General features: G+C 39.7%; 1 protein-coding gene across 2 annotated transcripts in view; it reads right to left on the reverse strand.

Moving 5' to 3' along the window:
- Positions 1–4,621, reverse strand: part of ESR2 (estrogen receptor 2) — a 35,654-nt gene extending 31,033 nt beyond the window's left edge. Inside the window, exons 1-2 of one of the 2 annotated variants that reach the window (XM_017807663.1) lie at positions 4,479–4,621; positions 680–1,152 (exon numbers count right to left, since the gene is read on the reverse strand). In XM_017807663.1, coding sequence (XP_017663152.1) covers positions 680–1,152; positions 4,479–4,481 — 476 coding nt within the window. In that variant the 5' untranslated portion in view covers positions 4,482–4,621. Of the gene's footprint in view, positions 1–679; positions 1,153–2,385; positions 2,616–4,478 lie in introns of those variants that run through there. The other variant, XM_017807664.1, reaches the window with a different exon arrangement.
- Between the last annotated feature and the right edge of the window lie 7,716 nt (positions 4,622–12,337).

Raw genomic sequence — 12,337 nt, forward strand, 5'->3', positions numbered from 1 at the left:
CTTGTCAGTTGAAAATTTAGTCTGACTGCTGTTCACAACACCTTTACAAAGTCAGTTGAGAACAGCAACAAGAAACAAAGTCAGACTTTTTCAGTAGCAGCCCCCTTTTAACATGATGCATGCTGCTATGTGACTGTTCATACTAAAACCAAAGAGCAAGGAAAACATTTCCCTTGAATTTCAAGTTATTGAAAAGCCTTCACAACTATTACATTCAGTAAAAAAAAAAACAACAAAAAAAAATCAAATCTGGATAAAAAGAAATTCAAACAACATTGTATGAAAAGGAAAAAAGAATGAACTTTTACTTCTTTCGCTCAAAGGACTTAATTTGCAAGAGCAAAATTAATTTTTGCTACACAAAGTAGTACCTAGCAGTCTTGAACTTATGTTTGCACAGAGTAAACTGTTTCCACATTGAAGGTGTTTGTACTGCTTTGTGTTGGTGTATAGTTCTCTAAGGAGATATTGAAAAAAAAATCTCATTTCAGAGGTTACATAAAAAAAAAGAACAGACACAAAACTCAGGACTGATTTGGCATCTGGTGGAGTTTTTTTGGCTTTGTTTCATTTTTCAGAGGGACCAAGAGAGAAGCCAAATGTAAAAGGAAAAAAGACTTAAACCAAAGAAGCTATAAATAATTTTCAGCCAAGTTTTAAAGCACCAAATAGCACTGACTTGCTCACGGGTAGCACTGGCTCCATCGGTCTTGCTTCGCACCACAGGCTCTTGGGCTGCTCTGCGTAGAGCAGTGATGACTGACAGTGCAGGGTCAGAGGGGAGAGGTGGCCAGGAGCAGACCACAGCGCACTGGGGCTCGAGGTTTGCCTCACAGCCACGCTCTCTGAATCCCCAAAGTTGCTGGCAATGTTGTAATTCATCATAGCAGGGCTGCAGAAGGCCATTGCAGAATACTCGTGTCGGTTTTCCATGTAAGATGAGGGAATATAGAGTGGACTGTGCTCTGCTGTCAACGAGGTCTGGTTGCAGCTGTAGGGAACTGGAGAGATGACGCCAGCAGGTGAGTTTTTGATTTCTGTTTTATTGCATCCGATATCCTGAAGAGGCAGCAACTGAGAAAAGTCCTTGTGAGAAGATGCACACAGGGACATTTTGAAGCAAGGTTGAAGGATGCTGTTTAAATATTCATCCTAAAAAGATAAGGTATGGAAAAAAAAAAGAAAGAATTAAAAAAGTAAGAAGCTCTGTATTAATTATTTTATCTAAAAGAAAAAAGGAACCACTAAACCAGAAAATATAAAAATGTCTTGTTAAAACAGATTAAACTGCTCTTAATCAATGTACAAATTTACTACCTTTAAGAAAAAGAAAGCTTTCTAGAATATCCTTAAAAAATAAAGGCTAAGACACATGTTGAGTTCAGACTCCCTTAAAAAATAATAACAATAATTTTAAAAAGTAAATTATTTAAAACTCGAAACAAATATGAAGGTGACAACTTCAATCTTAACAGGAGTAACTTGTTACAACCAGGGTAAAACTACGCTGCATCAGAAGGAAAATTACCCTGTGGTCCACAGTCATGGAGGAGAAATCAACTCTTTATAACTCATCATCTCCTGCTGTAACTGTACTACAGTCTTCAGCCTTGTACTACAGGGCACTTCCCTTTTCCATCACAAACATGTAACAGCAGATATTTTGAAAACAAGCACACACACATGTATCCCCTATACTTTCCTAACCCAGAACTCCACTGCACATCCCTCTCCACAGAGGAGGAAGACATGTAATGGATGTCAGCAAGCAATGCAACTTCATCACTGAGAGGTCCCTCGATACGGCACCTCTGAACAGAGCCATTAGAAAAGCAGAAGTCACACAATATTTCCAAAGCTGACAACACAACTCCAGTGATTTCATAAGGTCCAGAAGTTTTTTAATTCTCTGCCACTCTCCACCCCCATCCCAAGTACTCCCCATCCTTCTTCTCATCTGGCTCAGCTATCAAAACAGAGACCTTAAAACACCCACAGTAAATACTCTTTGCCAGATTTAGGTATACCCAAATTATTTAAGAGAGAAAAAAATTTTGAAAAGAAAAAAAAGCCCACCAAAAGCATCCTCCAAAACATAACTCCTGTCCTGGAAGCATTACTTCACAGTGGCATTTAAAAATATTTTTTTCTTTATTCTTCATTAAAAGTTTCATCTGCAATTCATTCCAGCTCTGAAGACAGACATAGTTTGCAATCCAAAACAATTTCATATCCGAAATATCAAGTTCCAGCCCCCTCAATCTGATACTGCAGTGTACTTTTACAGAAAAGACCTTAACACAAAAAATCACTGGATAATTAAACAGTCACCCACAGCGTTGCTGTTTCTCAGGTTGCCAAGGTATAGATGCTAAATCTTCTTACCTTTTTTCATCTCACATGACCAAAAAGCAAGATGAGGAAGATTCAAACACAAGTTTGCTGAAGTACAACAACCTCCCCATCCCCAAAGTTCTCAGCCAGATGACATTTCTAGTATGCAGTCTTGGGCAATTAACACGGTTTTCTCCTCTAGGGTGAGGACTGAGAGTAGAATCATTAACAAAAAACCTAAGAAATAGTCTTTTAGACTAAAATGGATAGTTGAGAGTCCTGTCTCACTCTGCACTGTCTATGAAACTGAAGATATATGTAGAAATATCCAGGAACTCATTTAGATCAGCTCAGGCACTTCAGTCCCAGCTGCTGTTTTTTCCTTTGTGGGAAACAGGAAAGTGAGATATTTCAGCAGCTGTTTGTGTCCAGCAGTTCTTGGACTGGAACTCCAGTGCAGTCAAAGCAGGAGAATCTGACCTCACCCCTCACACAACCTACAGGCTTCATCTGCCCCCACCAGATGCTTCACAGCCTCCTCTAAGAGAAACCAAGCATCCTGCAAATTTCACTGCAAAAAGCACTGACAATCCCAAAGGTGCTTTCACTCCCAGGTTACAGCGTAGGTAACCCTGGGCAATTTTTCAGCAGCAAGTGATGGAACTAAGAAATTATCTAGGGAGTATTTGCAGTGGTTACTGCAAGTGGGCCCAGTGAGCACACTGGATTCAATATGCACTGGAGGCTTCTGTGTAGGCAAAGCTGTATACTCCTTGTAATCTTAGAGGCTGCATGTATTGAGGATGTGCATGGAAACTCTGCCAGCGCACCCAGAATATCCAGCAAAAGCTGTCTGTGCTAACTGGGTCCCTCTGTCCCCTTTGGAGGGGCACCCACTGCAGGGGAACCCCAAACCCTTTGCAAAGAAGAACCTGAGCAACATTACAGCAACATCTCTCTTAGGGTCAGCTAGACACATTCTGCTGTGATACTCCAATAGATTTTGCAGCAGGCAATTGTTTGTGTAGTTTCCCCCAGCATTTGGAAAATACATGCTGTAGAAGCAGAAAGAACACAGAGCTGCTACTACACGATTCTATGAACTGAAATCAGCTGAGATTTAAGTCATGTTTTTCTGCAGAGGGAATCCACTAGTGTGTGTATGCAGAGTAACTGCCTGTTTAACAGAAGGACATATTGTCTCCAAAGGGCAACACACAGTATTTAGCAACATACAGAGAAGTTACCAGAAGCAAGAGTGAGGTTTGTTTTAGGGATGGGAGTTCACACAAGCACGAGATGTCAGTAGAGCCTTCCTGAAAAACATACTGCTTATGACTTATTTACAAGAGAAGGGACTCTAGGGTCCAGGAGGTTAAAGAAAACTGTACTCATGATCTTCAGCAGGCTGTAATATAGTGAAAAAATAACAGCATTGGCCTCAGATAATTAACTTGGGTAGCAGAAATAGTTTAGCGCAGTAGACTATGGATCTACATGAGATCACGTAGTTCACGTTTCCTTATATCTAGAGAGTTTAAAATGGGAAGCCCAGAGCCTCACAAATAAAATGAAAGTGATAAAATTGTCCATTATTGCTCAGAAGGTCCTAAAAAATTACTGCTGGACTGTGAAGTTGTGTGTCTTAAAGAAGGACTGAAGATTGAGGAAGCCAGATCTCAAGATCTGAGGCTGGAGAAAACAAACTCCACTAACACCAGTAACTCAGAAGGAAGCACAACCACATTTAAGACAAGGATTACAATAAATAGTGCAACAGGCTAATAAATTTGTTCCATCCTGGTATAATGTCCTCATATCTTAGGTACTATTCATTAAACAGAAAATAACTACTTCTTAAAGTGAAGTCCTGTCCCAACACTACCTCTTACTCTGAAGAAGGATTTTAAAAGCAAGATTCAACTATAAAGCACATTATTTAGACTCAGTCTATCAGCACTGCACTAGATCTGTACCAAACACAGAAACAAACCAGGTGTCCACTATTTTTATACTCCAGTCTTCTGGGAGTCTGAGAATGTTTCAAACCACTTAAGTCAGTTTAGCTTAGCAAGATATTCAACAAGCGAAATGCCACTATGAAATAAATAGCCACTCTGGCCAGTTCCTTGAGTCACACTTACCATTCACAGAGCTAAGACACTACGGGCAGGATTCACATCTGACAGAAGAGAAAACAACTCCATCGTCTCCAGCACTCAGAAGATGACACCGCTATGTGGGATGATGTGGGGGAAAAAAAGGATGTTATCAATGTTCTCCACAAAAAAAAAAAAAAAAAAAAAAAAAAAAAAAAAAAAAAAAAAAAAAAAAATTAGGTTTCTTGTCTTTAAAAAAACTCTACAACAATTGAATGTGCAAGACACAGCAGATGAGGGACACGAACTGGTTTAGATGTCATAGTCAAACAGACACATGGGTAAATAATTAAGCCATCTGACCTATTTGAACAAACTCAAAAGCCACTTATTGCACATTACCTATACCAAGTATCCCTTTAAAAGCCTTGTGTGAAAAAACAAATTTAATTTTTTTGGTTGGTTGGTTATTAGAGTTTTTTTTTTTAGTTTTTGAAGGGGGAAAAGTAGGTAGAGAGGGCAGGGTGCCACGTTTTATAGCCTGCTTGGGTACATAATACAATAGCTTTTCCTAGAAAAATGCAACATTGCAAAAAGCAAGGGAGTGATGGATGTTCTCAGGCACCCTTCCATCAACATACACTACAACATGCTTGGAATTTTATATATATTTTGAGTAAAGACTTCTTGCAATAGAGAATCAAGATGACCTTTTTCTCCGCTAGGCTTAAATTAAAGTGCAATCATTCTCCTAAATAGAGGTGATTCAGCAAGGGTTCGTTCCACTACCCCACAGCTGAAGCCCCTCAGTCATCTTGTGGAGCATTCTATTAATATTCTGTTAAGTTACATTTTACACAACTCACCACAACAATAAACTGAATCATTTTCTGAAAAAGTGATCACTAAAGGAAAGTCGTTCTACAAAATGACACTTGTGCTTCAGGTTTTGTGAAAAACTTATTACACATTAAACACAGCGGTGCCAGATATTGCCAACAGAAAGCAGGCAAGTAAACAAGTTTATTATTACCTGAGAAGGACTAGATGCAACAAGTAGGAGGGAGACAGGGAAGTAAAATGAAAACACAGCTATCTGTCCAGACCTCAGATGTTGTACTCATTCCTGCAAAATTAATAATCTGTTCTCAGTGACCTCAAGACCTTCTCTGAAGAAAATATTGCAGATTAAAAGCAGACAGGAAAGAATACTTTGAAACACTTAAGCAAAACGAGCACCCTTTGGCCTCTGTTAGCCTTTGAGATACCGGGGACACTGACAACTTCTAGACTATTCTAAGTGTTTATAAATATGTTTCAGGGCTCAATGCACATGACATGGAGGCACCAAGGAAACTGGGCTTGTCCCTCTAGAGGAATACAAGACTGTAATCTTCTACCCCCTGAAACGGAGTTACAAAGAGAAGAAATCCAGACTCTTTTCAGAAAAAGTGCACAAGTCAGAACAAGAGATCACAGTGACAAGGCAGCGCAAGGGAAATTTCAGCAGAATATATGAAAAATTCTCCACAGTGAAAATTAAGCACAGGAACAGGATCTCCAGAAAAGCTGTGAAATCCCTATCTTCAGATACCAGAAGGTGCTATAAGGTCTACCCAGAGCCTTCTCTTCACCAGGCTGAACAACCCCAGTTCTCTCAGCCTATGTTCGTAGTAGAGGTGCTCCCGCCCTCTGATCATCTTTGTGACCTCCTCTGGACTCGCTCCTTCTTATGTTCCACGTCCTTATGTACTCAGTATTCCAGGTGGGGTCTCACAAGGGCAGAGTAGAGGGGCGGAATCACCTCCCCTGTCCTGCTGCCACACTCTGCCTTTGATGCAGCCCAGGTCACAGTTGGCTTTCTGGACTGCAAACACACATTGCTGGATCAAACCGAGCTTCTTGTCAACCAACAGCCAAGTCCCTCCTCCTCGGGGCTGCTCTCCATTCCTTCTTCAGTTGCCCTGACCCAAGTGAGCACCTTGCACTGGGCCTTGTAGAACTTCATGACATTCACACAGGCCCATACCTCCAACCTGTCCAGGTCCCTCTGGATGGCATCCCTCCCCTCCAGCATGTGACAGCACCCCACAGCTTGATGTCATTGGCCAACCTGCTGAGGTGCACTTGATCCCATTGTTCGTGTCATCAAAGGTGTTAAATAATATTGGTCCTAATACGGACTCCCGAGGGACCCCGCTTGTTGCTGGGAAATCTTTAATTTGTATGGCTCTGCTGAGAAGCATCTGCCATCAAAAAGGGCTAAATCTTGTGGATAAAATTCCTCATTTTCCCCAGTATGAATTTTACACAGCTTGGAGGATTACTGAATAACTGTCTCTAAGTTATTGGCACGATGTAGACATGAGCTGGCACAGGGGCTGAGAGTCTTTGACTCAAGTCAAGTTCTTTCTGTTTAGTCTTTCAGCAATTCAACATCTCTTGTCTTATAAATAAATTGGGGACTGAAAATTCTCCTGCATTTATTCCCTTTTCCCACAGCAGTTCCCACACACAGGTCTGTGAGGATTTACGGCAGCACAGAGTGAGCAGAGCCGGCAGCAATGCGCTCATGCCAGCCAGAAATTTGAGAGGAAAGGGAGGGTGTCTAAAAAAGTCAATATGTGAAGAAAAACAAGTAAATCAGGCAATAGGGATAGAAAAGGAATTGAAACTTCCTACTTTCTCAGGGGAGATAATATCTATCTTTCCTTCTGATGAAAGCAAAGGTGAGAGATCTTCCCTGGCAGCAACTGTTCATCACTAGGCATAAAGACCTGTGATAGGATTAAGAGCCCTTTGGCCAATGCACAAAAGAGTAAAGTCATAATTGCCCCTAAAACCTGACCCCCTGGCAATCTATTGGTAACAACATTAGATAGATGGATAGACAAGTGGAACATATACCCAAATTATGTGAACTAATTTATTTCTGCAGCTCAGGCTATACCACCCTGGCAGATCTGCTCTGCCATAACTCTAAAAGACAGAGTGGGAGTTTCTATTTGGCATGTATGTCAGCAAATGTGGGATTTAATTTCTCCTGGCTAAGCAGACATGATGCATTGGCTGTTCCCCATACCATGCCATGCCTCAGGCTCCTCAAATGACGTCTTGCTTTATGAGGCTGAGAAGCAATGGTCATAACCATAGCTGTCTTGGGCAAAAGAAAACCTTCCTTGCAGAAATGCTGTCAGGGAATTTTTTTTTCGGATCTAGATGACCTGAAGAAAAAGAAGTGTTGTTTGTTTTTTACTTCCTGCCAGACCAATGTGCAACATCCCTTATTCCACCTTCTCCTACCCCAAATGGTGTTTTTTACTGTGTTCTTCCAGACAGCCCCTTTACTATGCAAATGATTTATGCTATAGGATTAATTTAGGTAGTCAAATAGTCTGTTTCATTAGTGGTCTTATTAAGCAATGATCCCAAAGCCTCTTCAACAAACAGCACTTGACAGCATTGATTTAAAGACAGTCAGTAGTGTCTGTCCAAGAAAAACATGTCAGATGTACTTTTCCACCACTGCCACTCAGGCAGCCACTAAAGCTGCGGGGTTGCACTGCACTTTGGGAGATACTGAGAGACCTGCTTCACTGTGGGACTCTGACAGCAAAGAGAGTCCCATTTAATCATAGAATGGTTGGGGTTGGAAGGGACCTCCATCGTCCAGTTCCAGCCCCTCTGCCATAGGCAGGGGCACCTTCCACTAGACCAGGTTGCTCAAAACCCCACCCAGCCTGGCCTTGAACACTTCCAGAGGTGGGGTTTACAACTTGCTTTGCTCCATATCCAAACAACATGGTTTGGAAATCTGTGCCTGCCTTACATAATATGTGGTTGCCTTACCTTCACACAGTAAAAGTATAAAACTTTTGTCCTTTTAGTCATAAAATGTGAATAAACAATATTTTCTATCATGGTGTAGAAATGAAATCTATGTATGAAATGCAGAACATCTTCAGCTGCTTTTCTGGTTTTAGTTACAGTAAATTACTTTTCTTATTGGAATTTCTGTAAAATACTATGCCAATTTTATTCATTTCATTGTGCATCTTCACATTTACAACAAATTCAGGACTAAATATTTTCCCCTGAAATTTTATTCTAACTTCTTGAAAAAAAGTTTTTTCAACAGTTTTTGATACCTGATTTTTGATGACTTAAAAGACTTACAACCACCTAACAAATCAGTAATTACACTGTAACTTTTCCCCCATCATCACTAAAATCACTGAAATAACACAGAAACCAAGGCATTGCTTATTCTTGCCTTTCAAACTATGAAACGCTGTTATAACACTTTATGAAATCCCAGGTCAGATAGGCTTAACATCATCTACAGGTAACAAAAGTTTGTGTATATGTCCTTTAAACAAAAAAAGTTGTTCTAGATTTGCCTCATCTAGAAACAAAAACCTGCCTTTTACTGTGAGTAAAATCCTGTCTCAGCTGAGTCAGTCAGAATTTTGTTGATATTCCCCACCAATGGACATTAGTCTAACATATTAATTAAGGCAAAACTGTAATGTCTCCTCCTAGTCTTATTGAATGATTTCTGAGGAATTATTCTGGCATTTCTGTTTTCTAAGCTTCTTATGTTCTGTCTCTCAAGGAATGGTCTGGCAAACTCTTCTATGTGCATATTTCTTGCTGCTGGCAAAAGCATGTTGCAGGTAACTGAAGAAGAGGACAGTAAAGTAAAGGGTATAAAATTTGTTCAGCCCCCTGGGTCACCATCCCTTCTCACTGTAAGCTCTTTGCTACTTGTACCTTTAAGCCTATATTCAAGAATCTGAACTAAAACTATGAGTATTTAAAGAGATCATACACTAACATGGATTTATAGTGGTTTTAATTAAAATAATTTAATCCATTACATCATTAAAGACACTCTGCCTGACTTATTGAAGACAATTCTGCAATTGCAACATTTTAACAACACCTCTAAAACTATGGGTATTTTCTTCCTGTGATATTTTAAGTTTTTCAGGTTATCAGCAAACAAATTCACTAGGATATGAAACAGGTTTTGTGTTTCCACTTTCTCCAGCAATACTTGAAGCTCCGTGAACTGATTCTCATTTACAGCACTAAAGAGATCAACTGCAAAGAAACATCAGATTTGTCCCTCCTTTCAGGTCTCAGATTTTTATTGTTATTTCTCTTTTGAAAGCCTGAGGAAGCTGAGCTGTTCACTCACACACACACACACACACACACAGAGTGACCAGCCTGAGAATGGAGACACTACAGCCATCTTCTTCTAACACTGTGTTACAGTCTCTGTGTCTGCAAAATTTAAGTTACATCTTATTTAAAAAGCTACAGGGAAGTTGAGAAAGGAAAGTAAAAACGAGGGGTAGCCACAGAGGGGTGATTCTATGCTTGAACTCTGTTCACAAACAAAAAGAGGAATCTTAATAGACTTCTCAAATACCAAATAAAAGTTCTAAAGCTTTGAATTAGAAATACAAAATGTACTTGTTGCTTCAGCAAAGGCACTGGTTTTAAAATTCCCCCTCTCTTGAGGGGACAAGAGATGAGCAAAGAATTTCAAGGGTACAGATGAGGAAACAGATTGCTGGTAACACTGAGTACATCAGAATCAAATAGTAAATGACTTTATGTTCAAAAGTGGTTTGTCGTGCAACCCATAACCATATCAAAACTTCCTCTGCACATAAATAGTAATTGTGCATCATTCTCCCTATGAGAAGGCTGGACCCTTTCCCAAAAAGAAATAACACATTCATCAGCCATTTCAAGGTCTAAACTGCACAATTTTCTGTTTATCCCATTCTCTCTCCGGATTGAAATTTATTTTCCCTAATAAAACCTTAGTTATATAACATCCAGGATTAAAGACCAGACCATTCTTGCCCTTGCTAGCCAAAAGTCTTTATGAGCATTCAGGCAGAGGTTCTGACAGGTTTGATGAAGATTTACACATGTGCTGTACAATCTTTAGTTACTGTTAAATAAACCTTTTAGCAGTGCCAAAAGCAAACTTAGGAAACAGGCTTAAGAAACATTGCCTAATTAGGAAGATCCTTCTCAAAAACTGAAGATCTTATTAAAAGAGTGTAAATCTACATCATCGACTTCAATGGGAAAACTACACTGTAAGAACAAAATGTGAGATATTTATCAGTCTGAGACCTGGAAATTGAAAAGTCAAGTCAAGTCAATGAGGAGACTTCCAGTAACTCTGATTTGTTTTGGATCAGGTCCTACCAAATACTATGATGCTAAGAAGAGGCATTCATCCTTTCCTAGCATATTCATCTGTGGAGTTTTCCAAGAACCTTAAAAAACTAATCCCCTAATGTATGTTCCAAAATACTCCTTCTGCTCTCAGTGCAGCAATCCTATTCTAATTGGATCCTTAAGTCAAAGTCCTAAAATACAACAAACTTCCATAATTTTCTCTGTATCCACAAATATTTTAAAAAACCAAACCTATTGAAAGACCATTTAATTTGCATAAAGTGTTAGACTTTAAGAACAAATTTACACTGGAACCAAAACAAAAACTGATAATTTAACTATCTCATTTAGCTTACAGAGGCTATTGTTCAAAAATCCAGAGACTATCAATTGCAGATCTTTGGCAACATTTACAATAATAAATATTTCATTCAATATAGCACGTACCTGATTGACACTGAATAGGATTTCTGCTCTTTATAAATGCTGTGACAGCATTACATGTCAGCAAGATTTTCACATGGCAATTCTGGATTTGTTTTCCTTCTTTCCTTTATCTGTGATTCTAAAGCAGCTGTGCCCACCACCACTTAGTCATCAGATCTCAAATATGAATCTTTCCAAAGCAATGTGATGTCTGCTCATCAGTGCAAGGTTACACGAATACTATCAGTGTATCCTTTCCCGGTGAAGGCAAGACCTAAACAGAAGTTCCTCCTCCTCCTTTCTGACATAACAAGCTTCTGAATTTGTCGTTCACTGCAGTTAAAGCTCTTACATGATGGAATCGTTTCACAAGCCAAGCATTCTCAAGTGTAGCACAGAAATCTGAAGATTAACTAACCTGCAATTCTGGCAGCAAATACTGAGATTTTAAAAAGCTAAATCAAACTTTTTATATCTTTGTCACAGGAAAACCTGAAACATAATTAACATTTGCTCTGAAGCAAAAATGTTCTCATCTTAGACATTCTGGGCAGCATAATTAATAAACTCCTTTGGCATTGTTTTTAAACTCCAGATGCATAAAACACAGACAATGTAACTACATTCATTTTCAAAACAAGCAAATTAATTAGAAGCCATTTAGGGTGATATCTTTGTTTTACTGAGTGTCATGGTTTAAACCCAGCTGTCAGTTAAGCACCACACAGCCACTGACATGCTTCCCATTGGTGAGATGGGGGAGAGAATTAGAGGAGTAAAAGTGAGAAAACTCGTGGCTGAGATAAAGACAGTTCAATAGGTCAAGCAAAAGTCACCCACACAAACAAAACAACACAAGGAATTCATTCACTGCTTCCCATGGGCAGGCAGGAAAGGAGGGATACATCATGTTTACCAGTGACTGGTAAAGACAAACACCGTCACTCTGAATGTTCCCCCTTCTTCTTCCCTCAGGTTTACATGCTGAGCATGATGCCATATGATATAGGATATCCCATGGGTGAGTTGGGGTCAGCTATCCTGGCTGTGTCCCCTCCCAATTTATTGGGGACCTCCAGTCTCCTTGCTGATGGGGTGTTGAGAAACTTGGACTCTGTGTGTTTTTCAGCAATAACAAGAACATCCCTGAGTTATCAACACTGTTTCCAGCACAAATCCAAAACACAGCCCCATACCAGCTACTATGAAGAAAATTAACTCCACTGCAGCCCAAACCAGCACATTCTCCACTTCTTATCCCATACAAT

This window comes from Lepidothrix coronata, unplaced genomic scaffold (genome assembly GCF_001604755.1).
Source record: "Lepidothrix coronata isolate B3197 unplaced genomic scaffold, Lepidothrix_coronata-1.0 Scaffold19, whole genome shotgun sequence".
NCBI lineage: Eukaryota > Metazoa > Chordata > Aves > Passeriformes > Pipridae > Lepidothrix > Lepidothrix coronata.